Raw genomic sequence first — 18,657 nt, 5'->3', positions numbered from 1 at the left:
TCTTGGAGGGGGAGATAATGTACCTCAGTCCCCATATTGCTGATGATTGGAAAATATTCAGTGGCATTTGCAACTGCTGAGATACTGACACAGTCATATTCAAATGTAGCAAGATATTGACAATATCCAAGTTTGGACTGAGAAGTGGCAAGTAACATTCCTGCTATACAAGTGCCAGGCAATGACAGAATCTAACCATCATTCCTCATCCAATGGGATGACTATCAATGAGTCCCCGATTATCAACATCCTAAGATTACCATTGACCAGAAACTGAACTGGACTAGCCAAATAAATACTGTGGGTTCATGAGCTTATCAGAAGCTAGGAATCCTGCAGTTTGATGGTTGTGGTGGAAATTCTCAACACTTTTGAAAGAAACCTGGATCTGCACTTGAAACACTGTAACCTGGACTTCATGCTGGAAAGTAAGATTAGATTGGGCAGCAATGTGGAGGCAGTGGCCTAGTGGTATTATCAATTAACAATCCATTGAACAAGGTAATGTACTGGGAACCTGGGTTTGAGTCTCACAATGGCAGATGGAGAGTTTGAATTCAATGAAAATCTGGAATTAGGATTCGAATGATGACCATGAATACATTGTCAATTGTTGTAAAAACCCATCTGGTTCACTAATATCCTTTAGGGAAGGAGACCTCTGTCTTAACCTGGTCTGGCCTACACATGAGTCCAAACCCACAGTAATGTAGTTGTCTCTTAATTGCCATCTGGGCAATTAGGGATGGGCAGTAAATGCTGGTGTAGCCAGCGATACCCTCCTCCTGTGAATGAAGTTAAAAAAAGCTAGTTTATTCTGCTGGTGCAGAATCGATGGGCTAAATGGTCTTGTTTTACACCGTAACTTTTCGATAGTCGTATGGATAGGTGACTGAGAGCAAAAGTGAAGGATACCGGATGGGGAGGTAGTCATAGTGGAAGGTCTGCTTCTGTACACGGCACTGTGTTGAGATTCTTTCTAAAGAAAGGATAAAATAGAGAACGGCTCGGACTGAATTAGCAAGACAATCCCTGTGAAGCCCAGAGTGAATTTTCTTGACTGCAAAAACTGTCACTAGATTGCAACGGCACGAATCCCTGGACTTGCACTAGACCAACTGCTTGACTGTGGTCTATCTGCTGGAGTAGAAATGGCCCAGCCCATGGACTGGCCGCTGAATGACTGGAGTCTGCCCTCACCTCAGTGAGCATTCTGGTTCTCATATATTGCCATACTGTTCAAGCCCACACGCTGTGTTCACCACAAATTGTTGGCACATGCATCACATCAACACCATATCAGACTTCAACATGTATGCTCCTTTTAGATTGACTCTTCACTATGTCCTACACCCGTACTTTCCTGCCTTTCCACCTGTGCTAAAGTACCACCTGAGAAGCTGTAGCTAGTGCATTGTTATTAATCAGTTGGGTACAGAGATTCCAGGGCCATGTGGTACCTTAGGGAACATGGTGGTGCCCAATGCAGTTGTAGTTGTTTCCACAAAAGTGAAGGGAAGGAATATTGTAAAGGTATCATTAGAGGAAGTGAAAGCTGTGTACTCACCTGAGCAGATATCAGAGAACTACATGCTTGGTTTCTGCAGTTGAATTAATGAAGTGTTGAATATCTCAATCGAATGGAAGTTATTTGGGAAGAGCAAGTTAATTCAAGTGTTTAGGGTATTAATGAGATGCATATACATGTATATAGACTTTTCACCATCCAATAATGAGAAAGTGACCATATGAGAGTTTACTTGTAGAAGTTTAACTTGGTGGTGAAAATCTGATTTTTGAACATTTGCCTGATTTAAGTAATCATACTTAGCATGATTCATTACCCGAGGGATGGGAAAATCCTTCTTTAAATGTTGTGACAGAAGTCAATAAGGCTGTGACAGAATCACATTAAGGACAGGCTTTACTTGCATTAATGTGTAAGAGTAGGTTGGGTATTGAAATAACTCCACAGAAGCCAGTATCACATCACCAAGTCACCCTTTATTTACACGTGCATAGTACTTGACACTGGCTTCCTCAGAGCCAGCTCTCAGAGTGAACAGAATCTCATCACTCCTGTTTATATATGTCAGCCAGGGCTCCCTGATTGCAGCTGTTAATCTGGTCCAATCATGAACTCATATTCCATGAAGCGCCCTTGGTTGACCTTGTTATAACCACTGCAGGTATATGATTCATGGTAAGGAGAATATAGGGATGTAGGAACAGGGCAAGCACATGAGGTTAGAAGTAGGGTTGACGTGAAGGATAAATATCAATGAGTTCTGGTTGGGCTGTGGATTGTTTCTGTTGAAGTTTCAAGTGCTGGCCATCACTGTTTCCCACAAAATACTTTGCAGGTTATCCCCTTCTTCAAAGGCACTTTTTGTCTGAATTTGATAGTTCTCAAATAATTTGAGTCATTTGATTTCTAGATGCATTGAAATGAAGATGTATTTGCAAACAGAAAATGCAGTTTATATAAATGTTGGTCAGACATTGATAACGTTTAAGTATGATGATATTTATATCTAGATAATGTTGAATCTAGTTCTGACCCAGAGAAATTTAAAGCTGCAGTAAAATAAATGCACAATGAACAGTGAAAATCCAAAGTAGCTCTTGAAAAAAAAACCTTGAACAATGAACTAAATTTGGAAGGTAATGGACCAAGGCTTCCCAAGCTAGGAGCTGTGGAAGCCGTACCCATCCATAGTGTCACGAGATGAGATTTCTGGGTTGCGAGCTTAGCGGCAACAATGGTTCCCAGACTGAAGCTCTTGTAAGCCACTTAAAATCAGGAAATCAAAAATACCAAATTAAAAATATGTTAAAAGATGTCAAGCCTTAGTGGGACACTGTGACAGAAATTAATAATTGAACTTAAGAATTAATGATTAATAATGTGATGCTAATCATGCATGGAAGTGGAGCTCAGACTGAATATTAACAGCTGTGAGACCCCTTTAAATCTAATTGTGGGTGACCTAACTAACCAATCTTGAGGTATAATTCTTGGTCCAAAAAAACAATGAGAACCCTGCTGTTTACACACTTTGCTGTGTCAAATCTCTCCTGTTCTTTGCATCTAGAATCTCCTCCTGACCCAACCTGCTGTTAGAACTCTTATTAAAAAGATATATCATGGTATCCACTTATAGTCTGTGCTACCAGCTACAGGAGCATATTGATGAATAGCACTGGAGAGAAAATAAATAATACAAAAAATGGTATGAAAGTATGATTGCAGGAGGTTTATTGTAGCTGCACTTAACTACAGTTTTTGCAAGGTTTTAATTGTGTAACTATGTCCACATTTGAGCTTAAGGGGAAAAATGCAACAATTATTTATTGTAACCTTAGCAGGTGGATTGACTGGAATCCTTTAGCCTCTGGGTAAATAAGGGCAGAAAAAAAATCAGTTTAAAGTAATGGGTGGATTAGACCAGAAATGGCACATCGACTTTCAATGCGGCTGTGGCATGATGCAATATGATGGCAAAAATGCTTAAATTCCATTAGATTTGAAGCAGGTACAGGAATTTCTTTTGGAATGGAGGAGGGAGTTGTGGAAGAATCGTAATTGATTTTAGTTCAATTTCTTGCAAAATTAGAATCTAAAATGGGACTACAAAAGTTACACTTGTACTTAAAGGTCAGCAATGAGTAATTGAATGATGTTTATCTATTAAAGTTCATGAGAAAGTTAGGGTTCATTCCTGACGTGACTCTTCGCTATGACTGTTGCCTATCTGGAGGATAATGGAAACAATTACTGTTATTGTTCTAAATAAATTCAAAATAATGCAGGTTGTTAATTCTATCAGGTAAATTTGTTCATCCGGCTGAATTATGATTGCTTGAGCATGTGGTTCATTCACATATCATGAAGCATTTTGAAGCTCAGTGTTCTGGTGGGCAGTAAACATGGGTTTTGGTCAAAAAAAGTCAACCAAAACTCAGTTTTTCCAGACTGCTAATGACCTAGATTCAAGTCTTGATAGACATGAAACTATGGACATGGCAATACTAGATTTATCAAAAGCTTTTGACAAAGTTACTCATCAAAAGCATATGTCCAGACTTCACTACTATCGAATCAGGGGACATTTTTAAATTGGATCTGCCATTCCATATCAGCAGAAGACAACGGGATAGGAGAGAGTGTGATTGGGGAATTATTCATCTGAAGGAGATTTTCTGTGGCAAATTTCAAGGAACTGTGTTTAATTGATAACGTAATTATTTAAGTTGTCAGTTGCCAACCTTTCATACTTTGACCTCCTTTTGCTAAATGCAGTCATTGTTACAATGCAGCACCAATTAGTGTAATTAGTCCAAAGATAATATGCTTAAATTGGAACTATACATATGTGACTCTTTATCGATGGGTGTACCACTATTGTCACCCATGGAGATAGTAGACTAAGATTTATGCTTATATAATATAATATTTAATGTGATGTCTAATTTGGCTATTCAGTGACCCAAGCATAAACTTATTCCATTAAGATACCAGCTGCAGCCTAGCTAACAATCAATAATATAGTGGGACTTCATTGCATTTTAAATGTTAGTTAAACTCCAATCTATCAAGGACTTGACAGCATATGATCCGGTTTTTAGCCTAACTCATCAGAATTCATATAGTGCTAAGTGCAATAATTGACCTAGATTTTCTGGTGGCCAGATATTTGTTTCTGAAGCATAGATGGAAGTTATGCGTGTGGACTTTGCGGAATCCCAGATGTAGCACATTCCAAAGGAATTGCCCAGGGATTGGCAATTCAAGATTGGGCAATTCATCTATGCCTGGAAACTTTAAAAAGCAACTGTTTAGATCATAGAATGTGGAGGTTTCTGCTGCAGTTAGTTAAGTAGTTGCTTGGGGAAAGTTTGATGATTAAACATCTAGACAACCCCTGAATAATTATTCAACCGGCCTCCCAATAATACCCAAACTGCACCTCCTCCAGACCATGACCTGTCACCCCTGACCTCTCTCCTGCACCAGTCCCAAACCTCCTCACTTCTGGGACCTGACTACTCTGGTCCTGCTGCTGGACTTGAGCCCCTATTGCCCAGTTGGTAGTCCTGACACCACCCCAGTGTGAGCACCACGTCTTTTCCCCCTTTTCCCCACTTCTGGAACCTATATGCCAATCTTCCCCCACCCCCAACCCCATTTTTTCATGCCCCAGACTGAAGCCCCCAACCCTGCTGCCAGACCTGTCAGGTATGGGACTTGACCGCCACCACCCCACCCAACAACCACTTCCTCCACCTTGTGCATAGACCCTATCTCTACCTTCCCCCACTGTTGGACCCAATAACAACTCTACCTCCCTAGGACCTGATATCACCAGCCACACCCCCCCTCGCTCCTGCCAAATTTGATATTTCCTTCCCACTCTAACCTACCCAAAAAGGGCTCCGATTTCCTTGCCCCACCCCCAACACCCTCCCCGCAGCACTTGACCCCTATCCATTTGCCCTTTACTTGCCTGGCACCCTATTTTCCCGGCCTCTTAACCTTGCACTTATCTTACATAACTTTTGACAGCAACTGGGCCATTAAATTTCAGATGATGACAACTGACTGCTGTGAAAAGGGGTCTGTTTTCCTTTTCCTCCCCCTCTCTAACTGTTCTGTTCCACAAAAGACCTGTTACTTGGAAGTATAGCTCAGCATTTCTGAAAGAGCCCTGATCAGAATCTTCTGTCAGAAATGCAAACTTGTTCATTTTGTTAAAAAAAGGGAAGGAACAAAGTGGGAAACTGCCTGTGATTGCCACTCCTTGAGAATGTAACATTAGTATGGCACGTGTTCACTTTAATATAGTATCTGTGCTAAGCAAAGTAAAGCTTTTGTAATTTCAATTTTCCGCTCATTGACTGACTGAATTATGGATTTGCACTGGCCTAATTTGAATAAATACTTATTACTTGGATTAAAGTATTATGAAAAAGTACCATTGTTGTTTACCTGGCAGCTGTCTTAAAAATAATAAAAATGGATAACCACAAGCATTAAAAGTCTGTATTTAAAATTGGAAATGCTAGAATTATGAGGCAGCTCAGTAGAATTAAAGGATTCAAAGGAAAATATGCATTGTGGTGAGGTTGGAAAAGTAAGTTATAAGGAAACGTCAAGAATCAGCAGATACAACAATTGCAAAAAGAGGCTTGTCGGTTTTTTTGTGTTTGTTCACAGAGTGTGGGCATTGCTGGCTGGGCTGCCCATCCATAGTTGCCTAGAAGGCAGTTAAGGGTCAACTATATAACTGGTCTGAAGTCACTGTAGGCTAGACCAAGTATAGAGAGCAGATTTCCCTTCTTTAAAGGACTTTTTTGTTTTATGACTATTGACAATGGTTACACGGTTGCTTTTTAAGGTAGCTGTGTTTGAAATTCCAGATGGCATTGTCTTCCACTGTGGGATTTGAACCCATTAGCCTGACTTTCAGGATTGCTAGCTCTCCACCATAGCTCCTCACAAATCATTTAGTCTATTAACTGCTCTTTTCTGACTTAACCTATTAACTCCAATTTTCCAATTAGTACATCTCTGTTTTCCGTTTCTATTTCAACGTAGGCTATCTTTTGCAACACTTCAAATAGTTCAGAATGGGTTTGCCAATAATGAATTCTCCTGAACCTTAGGATGATGTCACATATTCCAAAAGAACCAAACACAGATAATAAGATGTAAAGATTGTTTGTAAAAGCCACGCAATCAGGCCTAGCAGAATGCAAAAACACCTGTATATAACATGGTGACATTACTGCTATGGTATTAATCAGGTTGGGCCAATTACAAGTCCACTGTCGGAACAAGCATGAGCTAATCTCAGCTTTATTGACACTGTCAAAACCCATGGTGTATGACCATTCAAAATTGTGCACAGACATTTTGCTTCAAGATTAGAAACAATCCAGAATACTAATAGTAAGGGCTGTGCATTGCTTTTCATGCTTTATATGCTCGACTGATCAGACAAAAATTGGACAAAGTTTGTGAATTTCAAAACACAGAGGAAAGAATAATGAGATTTTAGCAGATCTACCAGCACAAGGGCAACTGCACCATTCTCACAACTTACAGTGAAAGAGAAAAAATCCCATCCCTGGAGCATTTTCAATTCTGCACTGTCTTTGTCTGCTTTAGAGTGGACCTTCGCAATATTCAATCACAGAAGGATTCTGCCACGGGATTAGCTAAACTAGTAGCACTGGAATCCACAGAAATCCATCAGCACAGACCATTATAAATTGTGGAGCGTCAGATGTAAAAGCAATCTAAAATGCCTCTTATTAGCATGTTCTAATTTGTATCCACAGAATATTTATCTTAAGTAATCTCTTTGCTTAGCTGAAGGGCATTTCTTCTATGAAAGTATTAAATCTTGCATCGACATGTAAAAAACATTCCTTTGGCATATTTTCCACAGCTACCTTCAAAAGTGATTCACTTTTAATTCTAAACCATGAAGTAAGTACTTCATCTCAGATAATCTGACCATCAATAACAAAAATATCTGCTTAATCAACCATTTAATTGATGCAAGCCATGCCTTAGAAACTAACATTTTAAAAGTAAAAGTATTTATGATTGCACCTGCATGTGCAGGATGATTTATTATTGCTATTAATTTTGTCCTCAGGATTTTAATTTATATTTTGGTTTTTCACAAGATTGCGAATGTTGTAACCTCATTTTAACCATGACGTGCACATTCACTTTATTGACACAATTCTTTGAGAACTCCCGTTGGCAAGAAGTGCAGAAAGAGAACTGGAGAAAAGAATGTAAAGAATCCTAAAGTCAACAACAAATTCCATCTTCCAAAACACCTACCAAGTGTGTGGTCAGGGTGTGAATCTTGGATTGGGCTCATCAGCTGCAGCAAGGATTCACAAAACCCGTGACCAATGACATGGAATTTGCCTGGTGGACAATGGTACTCGTTAGTGAGTGATTGCTGCTATCGATGAACACTTCGGTACTGTCTGAACTATTTTGTTAGTATCAGCTAAAAGGATGAATTATTGGATTAATTTCCAATTTATGATTTCAGTGTATTTCAAATACAGGACTGTTACAGCCCGATTTGGAGTAAGAGCTCTTTGTTTTAGCCCTTGCTACTCTAAGGAAGCCAAGACTACTTGTAACTTATCCTTTTGTGTAACCTTAGCTGAGACCAACTAAGTGAAACATGGCTACATGAACAGCATTGGTATTTGAGTGTTGTAGGTTATAACATATGTAATAAGGGTTTGGAAGGAAGAAGAGTAGGTGGTGTTTGGGCTAGCTGTGCTAATTAGAGACAACATAATGGTACTGTAGTAGTAAAAAGGGACTTAAGTAACAAGAATCAGAACCCATGTGGATTGAAATAGAAGATAACGGATTGATCATACATGGATGGTTATGCAGATGGAAGAGGAAAGATGTGAGTAAATTTGTGAAATGACTCAAGGTCATTGAGTAATAATAATGGAATACTTTATCTACTCCTAAATAACTAACTGGAAAGATAGGGTACATTAAGGGAATTGAATTTTTGCAGTGTGTGCAGGACTTCTTTCTTACCCATCATGTACAAATGAATTATATTGGTTCTGGTAATAAATAAAGCACAGCTCATATGAGAAATCAACATAGAAGAACTTTTAAACAAGAGCAACCCACACCGCCATAAACCTAGAATAATGATTTACAAAATACAGAAGTGAAGCAAAGACCAAAATAATAGGTTGGGGGAAAGAATTTCATACTTTTGATTATAAGAATGGAACAGGGGAACAAAATTGGGCCAAAAAGTAAACAGAACAGAAATACATTTTAAATGGTGACCAACTGACTTCATGAAAAATAATCCTGCTGATACATTATTGGCCAATATGGATGTGTATAACACCATGACTGTACAAGGAGAGGTAAAACTAAAACTAATGAAAAAGGCATTCATAAAACACATGAACAATGGGGGGAGGTGGGGAAGAACAACTAAAGAATGCAAAGTTATTTAGAAGAGAAGTAAAAAAGATACAATTTAATTAATCAATCATGGAAAATGAAGTTAAATACTGAAGCAGACAAACTAAAAACTTGGAATTGGACCATCAAGGAATGCATACAATAAGGGCATGGGCAATGATAACAAAACAGCAGTAATATTATTTCCTTCAATTATTATCAGGGCGACAGGGAGGCTATGGCATTAAAAATGTTATTGGCAGGGACAATATTTGATGAACAAGCTAAACCCCAGAGACAATAAAACCCCTGAATTATATTTACACAGATTAGAAGAAGCACGGAAAGAGAAAAATGGTTACATTTATTCAGCAGAAATCAGCACATGTTATGATTCCAGACAATTGGATGATAGCTCAAGTTATTTCTATATTTTAATAAGTGAGATCGAACAAGTCCAGGGAATATAGCTATAGATCCAAATGTCTATGATAAGGAAAATAATGGAGTCTTTAATGAAAGATGTAATGCAAAAACATGTAGAAACAAAAAATATAATAGTCAACCTATATTGCAAAAGGGAATATCATGCTTGATCAACCTTTTTGAATTCTTTACTCATGTCAACACTGTTACTTCTTTAATTTACTCGAAGGAAAATACTTGGAATTTCAGAGGACCTTTGATTGGGCAGTGGATTTGTGTGTGATTAGAGCATGATAGAAAGGGCTCCTGTAGTGCAGTGGGAGTCATTGTTCCCTCTAAGCTGTGCCTGGAGCTGCTCCAAGGTTCCAGCTTGGCGATTTAATATCAGCGTGCCAATTATGGCACTGACTTCTGTTTCTTGAAATCACTTCTTGGCACCAACCTTGGAGGCCAGCACAGCTGGAATGAAAATTGGATGGAACATTGTTGTAGCCAAGAAACCTGAGTTCAAGTCTCACCAGCTCTAGAGGTGTGCCATAACATCTCTGAGCAGTTTGATTAGAAATTATCTAGAGCATGGACAAGTACCAGCACAGATTAAAGAAAAAGGCATATTGAAATCTTAAAATGCCAAATGCTGCAAATGTACAGCTGAAAGAGTGATGTAACTTTTTATTCAAGTTCTTTGCATATCTTTGAGCCATTTAGAAAGAATATGTTTTATGGACATGTACATGTGTAACATGCACTAGACTCAAATTTTAATATCTGTAGATGTTTATTATCTGGTATCATTCAAAATAAGTTTAATTGTAAGGAGAGAAGTTTAATACCAGTTAAAACATAATGTTACCTGCTTAAGTGGAACTCTGCCCTGTTAAAATAATAAAAATAAAGGAAATCTGAGATTAATTGTTGTTTAGTGAGGAATTTCACAGCCTGCTGCAATTTTGACTTTGGGTAATGGTATCAAGTGGATGATATTGGACCAGTCAATAAGTTGTTGGAAAAAAACTGTTGGAAGATATATGCAGTAGTCTGAGAAAAGCAGTCTAACTTTATTTTTAAGTTTAAAATGCAAGTTTATAATATATTCATTTCGGGTGGACATTGTCTCAGATTCGTTCTTGTAACTGTGTTGCTTCACAGTTATCTAACCTGAACTGTACTTCACACTCATCAGCCACTCGCTAAAATGTCTATTTTCCTCTTTTGCTTTCCAATCTCCAATCACCTTTCTCTTAACTCCAAATGTCATTTTCATGCGTGACATCTTATCAAGTATATTTTGAATATCCACTTAACCTGTATTAACTACATTTCTTCTCTGTGAAAAATTAGCAGAATATAATCTATATGTTTGGCCAGAAATAACCTGCATTTTAAAACAGACTATTTGACTGGGCTTGGTGGGAACTTCTGTTTCTCCAACTCCTTAGCTATTTTCCTTTTGAAGAAGGATACAAGTTGTTCTTCTCTCACAATATTTCTTTATGTACAATTTCAGAAAATTATAGTTGAGGCTCCCTCTATTTTTTCTCTAAATTCCTTAGGAATCTTTTATGTTTCCATCATGATCTGTCTGCTTGAAATAACTTCTTTTGGCTGAATTCTCTTTCAAGTAATGAACTCCACTAGCTGTTTTATACCAATCTTGACCGTGCTATAATCTCAATACACGAAAGTACAAGAAAGTTGAGAATTCTTAATTTCAAACACACTTACCTATATTATGTTTTCACAATGTAACCTGCAGCATTTCATGGTCTTGTACCGTTCTGAAGAGGAGTCATACCAATCTTGAAAACATTAACTCTATTCCTCTTTCCACAGATACTGCCAGTTGAGTTTCTCTGCTAAGTTTCTCCTGCATTCTCTGTGTTTGTTGTGTTAGTATTGTTCATGGCAATTTGGAGAATATGCTGAAGCAATTTTATTTGAAAAAGACACCAGGCAGATGGTATGCTGAATGTTTGCACTGTCTACTTAACGGCATTAGAGAGAAGTCTGAACCATCATCATTGTCAGGGGTCCTTTTAAGTTGAATGGTGAGCTGCCAGCACTTAACAGTATGGGATGTGCAGTTTTCGAAATCTAGTAGCCCCTCTGTGGAGCAACATTAAAATAAAACATTGTTGGAAAGACAATCCTGGGGAAGGAGGGCATTGAATACCTAGAAGTAGATGGGAAAATGAGTGCTACTTTGCCCTTTTTTGATGTTTTCAAAGGGGCCTTTAGTTTTCTATTTAAGGATTGTTAGTTAGGCCCCTATATCAAATAGCAAAGCAGCAACAGAAAATGTCTATTTTTAAAAAATAATTTTGACATTTTGAAATGTAACTTGTGTTCTTCTGAAGACGTGTATCTTTTTTTATTCGTTCATAGGATATGGGCATTGTTGGCTAGGCCAGCGTTTGGTTCGCATTCCTAATTGCCTTCTTGATCCACTGCAGTTCTTTGGGTGTAAAAACACCCACAATGCAGCAGTTCCAGAACTTTGACAGTGAAGGAACAATGATATAGTTCCAAGTCAAGCCTGTAAATAATGCAGCGTTTCAAGGAATTTTTGAAGTGTGCTGGTCCTTATTGCCAATTCTCTTTGTTTTTTTTTAGGAGACAGCTCCCCTTCGTATAAATAACAGTCACTACTGATGAGGGTAATGTGTTTACTTTTCAATGGCAGTGTGGATTTTGTTCTGGTCAAGATCGAGGCATGAGGTCTTTTTTACATGTATTTTTTTTTCTCTTTGCAGAGAAGGCAAGCGAAACGAGTTTGTTCCTACTGTTACCTCCATCTTAGTCTGGACTGCCATATTTTCACATTCATAAACACTGAGACTGGGATTTCTCTGCTCTTATTATGGTAATGTTTTATTTCTAGACATTTATCATAATTAAGTATATAATAAAATGCTTATTGAAGTGTTAAAATGCACCACACTGTAGAAAATTGATAATTGCTGTACCTATTGCAGTCATTAATTTATTTGACCATCTCTGATCCAAAGATTTCCTGGTTATTTATTTTAATCCTGTTCTATGTGGGAGAGTTTCAACTTTACTTACTCACCCCCCAGTCCTGTCCACAGAAGACAGACCTCAGTTGCAATCAATAACATGAGATGACTTTGCAGTAGCAAACACAATCAATAGGTCAGGGGTAGGTTTTGTTTTCTGATATAAAATTAAATTTCAATCAATCCAAGATGGTTACTTTGAGGTAGTCAAAGAAACCAAGAAGTGCAAATGCTGGATTCAGAGATAACACAGTGTGGAGCTGGAGGAACACAGCAGGCCAGGCAGCATCAGAGGAGCAGGAAAGTCGACGTTTTGGGTCAGGATCCTTCTTCAGTTGCCTGACCTGCTGTGTTCCTCCAGCTCCACACTAATTTGAGGTAATGTTGCAATCAGAAAGTTTGTACAATTTTTTTTATTGTTTGGGGGTACTGCGTCATTAACATATAGTAGAACAAAGTGTTCATGTTAATAACAGTCTAGGTGGTTTGATTGTTAGAGATTAAATGAGATCCAAATTGTTTTGAATGTTAAAAAAAATGAAAAATAATCGAGACGTTTTCACCTGTAGACAAAGGCCTATGTGCTAATAGTGGATAAACTGCAAATCTCCAAACTCCTAGCAAGATGTAGAGGATGTCCAGTTATAAACAGTTGTGCTCTTACATGTCAACTTACTTCCAAAATCAAAGACAGCTGGAGCTTTAAACTTAGCTATTAATCTCAGCTTGAATATAAGACCCGTGTGATCTATATTGCCGTGATGCTGGGCTTTGTGATGGGAGCAATACAGAAGAAACTACTGTAATGTTGAGTTGTAGGCTTTTGTAAAATATCACTAAACATTACAGAAAATTTAATCTGGCATGATCCAGAAGAAAAAGTGTAGCCAGTGATTAAAGATGGTGCAGTTCACTATCTCCGTTCACACAGAGATTAGAAAGATCAAATTTGTCAGGCGTTAAAATGAGGCTGGAAGATCTGTCTAACTGTAGGAAAATCTGTATTGTGAAAGTTATCTCAAGAGATATCCTGTCTTCCTCTAGCAGAGGCAATGGGGTAGTTGTAATGTCATTGGACTGGCAATCCAGAAACCCAGGATAACATTTTGAGGGCATGAGTTCAAATCACCCAATGGTGGATGATGAAATTTGAATTCAGTGAAAATCTGAAATAAAAAACTAGCCTAATGACAAGTAACTTCTGTCAATTGTCATAAAAACCCTTTTGGTTCACTAATATATTTTAGGGAAGGAAATCTGCTGTCCTCACCTGGTGACTCCAGAACTATGGCAATGTAGTTAACTTTTAACTGCCCTCGGGGCAATTGGGGATGGGCTATAAATGTCGGTCCAGCCAATGACATCCACATCCATGACCGAATATGAAAAGGTTAAACGTTTCCAGGCTAGGAAAGGAAAAGAATTGATTAAAAGATTAAACACTTGAGAGCTAAGTATCTATTTGGAATGATTTTGGGAGAATTGAGTGTATATTTAAAGGACAATGTAAAGTGTAATGTGAAGTGTATTTTAACAGTTATGCTGAAATTTAAAAGGGAAAATTTATGTATTGTGGTTTAAAGTAATAAGTCACTTGAAATTATTAGTAGTTTTGGAGAATGGCACTTGACTGTTATATCCAGCAAGCAGGTTACCACATGCAGGAAATTAGTAACCTTTTTAGAACCAAGTGTACAGAAAATGACACTCCCTCTGAAATTTAGAAATTTAGAAGATCTAGTTGCTAAAATTGCTGCTGGACTGTGAAGCAACTATATTGTTTTGTAAAGTTGTGGCGCGCATTTTGGTTGAAGGCAACAAGACTGGACATTCTTTCAGTGTGGTATTTGGTTTATCATGGTAAAGAATGTGTCATCTTGTGTACCTTTATATTTTTGACTGATTTTAATTTTTTGAAAGAGGGATTTGAAATGTTTTCTGAAGAAATGGATATTTAGTCATTAAATAATGATGGGATCATTGCTACGAGGTTGCACTGTTTGAATGTCTACAATTGTTGCACAATCCCACATAGACAATTAACAATATTAGAAACAGGAATAAGAGCAGGCCATTTCATTGCCTAACCCAGCTCTACCATTCAGTAACATCAGCTGATCTGATTGTAACATTCGATGGTTCAAAGGGTGCTTGAGTTATGAAGAATCTTTCTCAGTTTATTCTCCTTAACCATCAAATCCTACGCTAGCATTGTTTGTCCCACACAGTTACTGTTTTTAGGAATTTCTGTGCAACTGTGTTGTTCAATGCATTGTTTTAGTCTCGTTGATTAAAGCACAAAGACACTGAAGACTGCACTTTTTTGCCTGCCCTGCCTCCTAATCGTGCATTCCCTAGTAGTTCAAAAATCTGTCCATCTCAGCCAATGAATCCACAATGAAAATCATGTGGGGCAGATACTGCTAGAAAGATGCTGGATTGCAATATTAGGAAATGGTCTAACTTGTAGTTCCATCACCATGTTGAAAGTTTGACACTTTGTGACCTTTTACAACTTGCATTCCTACTTCTCTCTGTGTCATGAACAATCATCTAAATACTCAAAACATAAAGTGGCATTCTTAGAGTTAGCTCACTGCAGATAACTCAAGGCAGTTCAGTTCTAGTATGTGTAAGAAATCCATTTGTATGGAAATTTTACATTTTACAGCATGTAGAATCATTGGGTCATACAGTGAGGAAACATTCCCTTCGGTCCAATTTGCCCATTGCCAAACAGGTATCCCAAACTAAATTAGTCCCATTTGCCTGCATTGTCCCCACATCCTTCTAAACCCTTCCAATTCCTGTACCTGTCCAAATTTCTTTTATATGTTATAACTGTGCCTGCATGTACCACTGCCTCTAGCAATTCATTCCACATATGAAACTCTGTATGGAAATGTTGCCCCTCAGGTCCTTTTAAATCTTTTTCGCCTCACGTTAAAATTATGCCCTCTAAGTTTTGAACTCCCCTACCCTAGAGAAAATATCTTTGCCATTCACCCTGTCCATGCCCCTCATGATTTCATAAACCTTTGTAAGGTGACCCCTCAACCTCTGGTGCTCCAGGGAAATTAGCCCCAGCCTGTCCAGCCTTGCCCTATAGCTGAAAACCTCCAATCCTAGCAACATAGCAACATCCTTGCAAATCTCTCTGAACCCTTTCAAGTTTCATAACATCTTTCCTATAGCAGGGAGACCAGAATTGAATGCAGTATCCCAATAGTGGCCTAACCAATATCCTGTACAGCTGCAACATGACATCCCAACTCCTGTACTCAATGCACTGACCAATAAAGACAAGCGTACCAAACGTCTTCTTCACTACCTGTGTACCTGTGACTCCACTTTCAAGGAACAATGAACCTGCACCCCAAAGTCTCTGAGATGTAACAAAGGATTTAGAAAACAAATGAGTGACAATTGCTGAGGATTTAGCCATAGTCTTGTAATCTGCCTCAGGTATGAGTGATGGTGCAAGAAAACTAGAGAATTGCGATTGGCTTTAATCTGTTCAAAACTGGCTTGAAGACTAAACCCAGACATTAGACTTTGGCGATGGAAAAGCTTTTAGAAATGAACTGAGATGGAATTTAGTCACATGGACAAATATGAATTTGTTAAGAAGAGTCAATTTAGATTTGTTGAAGGTGAATTGTGTTTGACTAACTGGTTTCAACATTTGACGAGGTAATGGAAGGGGCTGCAGAGGGTAGTGTGATTGATGTGTACACGGACTTCTAAAAGACTTTGATAAAATGCCACATAATACAGAAAGTTGAAGCCTATGAAGTAAAAGCAACAGTGGCAGCATGGATAGGAAATGGGTTAAGCGATAAGTAGAGAATCATGATGAATTTTTTTTTGGACTGGAGGAAGGCATGTTGTGTGGTTTCTCGGAACCACTGCCTTTCTTGATACCTGTTAATGGTCTAGACTTGGATACACAAATTTCAAAGTTTGCAAGTGTCACAAACATCCAAAAACAGTACATTTTGAGGATAATAATTGCAGATATCAATAGGCTTTTGTAATGGGTGGATACATGATGATGATCTGAGAAACGGTAGCAAATTATGGAGTGATACATTTTTGGCAAGGAGAATGAGGAGAGATGATATGAACTGAAGGATATAATTCTAAAGGAATGCAGGACAGATGTGTCTGTATAAGTTGGTAGGACATTGGTTAAAAAGGCATTTGTGTTCCTGGGCTTTAGAAATAGAGCACAGAGCACAATCTAACTGTGGTCAATTTTGGGCATTGCATTGTAGAAAAGTGATGGAAGAGGTCATTGATAGTGCAGTCAAGTGACACATGCTCAGTAGTAACTGCTCACTGATGCTCAGTTGGTGTTCCACATCAGCTCCTGGCCTCATTACAGCCTTGGTCCAAGTGTAGACAAAAGAGGTGAATTCCAGAGGGGAGGTAAAAGCAAATGTCTTGGAACTCAAGGCAGTTCTTGAGTGATTGTGGTGTGAGGGAACCCGAGCAATACTGGAGTCAAAGGGAATCAAAGAAAGCTGTCCACTGATTGGAATCTTAATGAGCATGAAGAAAAGTGGTTGTGGTTATTGATGGCTAATCATCAAAAAAAATACTGTTGGGAGTGGGAGTCGGGGGTTGGTAAGGTAAGTTTTTTTTTCTTTCTTTCTCTTTATCTCTTTTGGCATTCTAGAGTAGAGGGGTGGAAGCTAAGGCAGTTGCATGCTCCACTTGTGGGATGTGGGAGGTAAGGGTCACTACTAGTGTCCCTTCTGACTTCACCTGCATGAAGTGCACCCAACTCCAGCTCCTCACAGACCATGTTAGGGAACTGGAGCTGGAACTGGATGAACTCCGGATCATTTGGGAGGCTGAGGGAGTGACAGATAGGAGTTATAGGGAGGTTGTCACACCCAAGTTACAGGATAAAGGTAGATGGGTGACTGTCAGGAGAGGGAAAGGGAATAGGCAGACAGTGCAAGGATCCCCTGTGGACATTCCCCTCAATAATAAGTATACCGCTTTGGATACTGTTGGAGGGGACAACCTACCAGGGGAAAGCCATAGCAACCAGGTGTCTGGCACTGAGCCTGGCTCCATGGCTCAGAAGGAAGTGGGGGAGAATAGGGGAGTGATAGTGATAGGAGATTCAATGGTTAGGGGAACAGACAGTAGATTCTGTGGTCTTGAAAGAGACTGCCGCATGGTATGATGCTTCCCGGGTACCAGGGTCAGGGATGCCTTGGATCAAGTCTTCAGGATTCTTAAGGGGGAGGGTGAGCAGCCAGAAGTCGTGGTACACATCGATCCTAATGACATAACTAGGAAGAGGAATGAGGGCCTGAAAAGTGATTATAGGGGGTTAGGTTGGAAGCTAAAAGTCAGGATGAGCAGAGTAGTAATCTCAGGATTACTACCGGTGCCACAGGCTAGTGAGGCTAAGAATAGAGAGCGAGTGCAGCTGAACATGTGGCTACAAATCTGGCATGGGAGGGAGGGCTTCAGATATGTGGATCATTAAGATACCTTTTGGGGTAGGTGGGACCTGTACAAGAAGGATGGGTTGCAACTGATCTGGAGGGGCACCAATATCCTGGGCGGGAGGTTTGCTAGAGCTCTTCGAGAGGGTTTGAACTAGTTTGGCAGGGGGTTGGGAACCAGAGCTACAGATCAGAGGATGGGGTAGCTGGTATACAGGCAGATACAGCATGCAGAGAATCTGTGAGGAAGGATAGACAGTTGATAGGGCAGTCAGTGCGACAGGCTGAAGTGTGTCTATTTTAACGCAAAAGTGTCAGGAATAATGGTGATGAACTTCGAGCATGGATTAGTGCTTGGCGCTACGATGTTGTGGCCATTACGGAGACTTGGATAATACAGGAGTGGTTGTTGGATGTTCCGGGGTTTAGATGTTTCAAAAGAAATAGGGAGGGAGGTAAAAGAGATGGGGGAGTGGCATTGCTAATCAGGGATGGTATCACAGCTGTAGAGAGGGAGATTGTCGATTAGGGTTTGTCTACTAAGTCAGTACGGGTGGAAATCAGAAACAGGAAAGGAGCAGTCACTTTATTGGGAGTTTTCTATAGACCCCCCAATAGCAACAGAGACATTGAGGAACAGATTGGGAGGCAGATTTTGGAAAGGTGCAGAAGTAATAGGGTTGTTGTCATGGGTGACTTCAACTTCCCTAATATCGATTGGAACCTCCTAAGTGCAAATAGTTTGGATGGAGCAGACTTTTTC

The 18,657-nt window shown here is 39.2% G+C and overlaps 1 protein-coding gene across 3 annotated transcripts in view; it reads left to right on the top strand.

Annotated features, from left to right (window-relative positions):
- The window catches only part of LOC109912053 (interleukin-15-like), a 79,621-nt gene that overhangs the window by 9,905 nt on the left and 51,059 nt on the right, over nt 1–18,657 (top strand). For 2 of the 3 annotated variants that reach the window (XR_007262464.1, XM_048599029.1), the window contains exon 2: nt 12,163–12,272. Coding sequence is in view for 2 of the 3 variants with exons in the window: in XM_048599029.1 (XP_048454986.1) it covers nt 12,163–12,272 (110 nt within the window). In the remaining variant the exon portion in view is untranslated. Of the gene's footprint in view, nt 1–12,022; nt 12,067–12,162; nt 12,273–18,657 lie in introns of all 3 variants that reach the window. The other variant, XM_048599036.1, reaches the window with a different exon arrangement.

The sequence above is a fragment of the Rhincodon typus genome, chromosome 1 (genome assembly GCF_021869965.1).
Source record: "Rhincodon typus isolate 14 chromosome 1, sRhiTyp1.1, whole genome shotgun sequence".
NCBI lineage: Eukaryota > Metazoa > Chordata > Chondrichthyes > Orectolobiformes > Rhincodontidae > Rhincodon > Rhincodon typus.
This window is presented reverse-complemented; position numbering and strand designations above follow the sequence as displayed.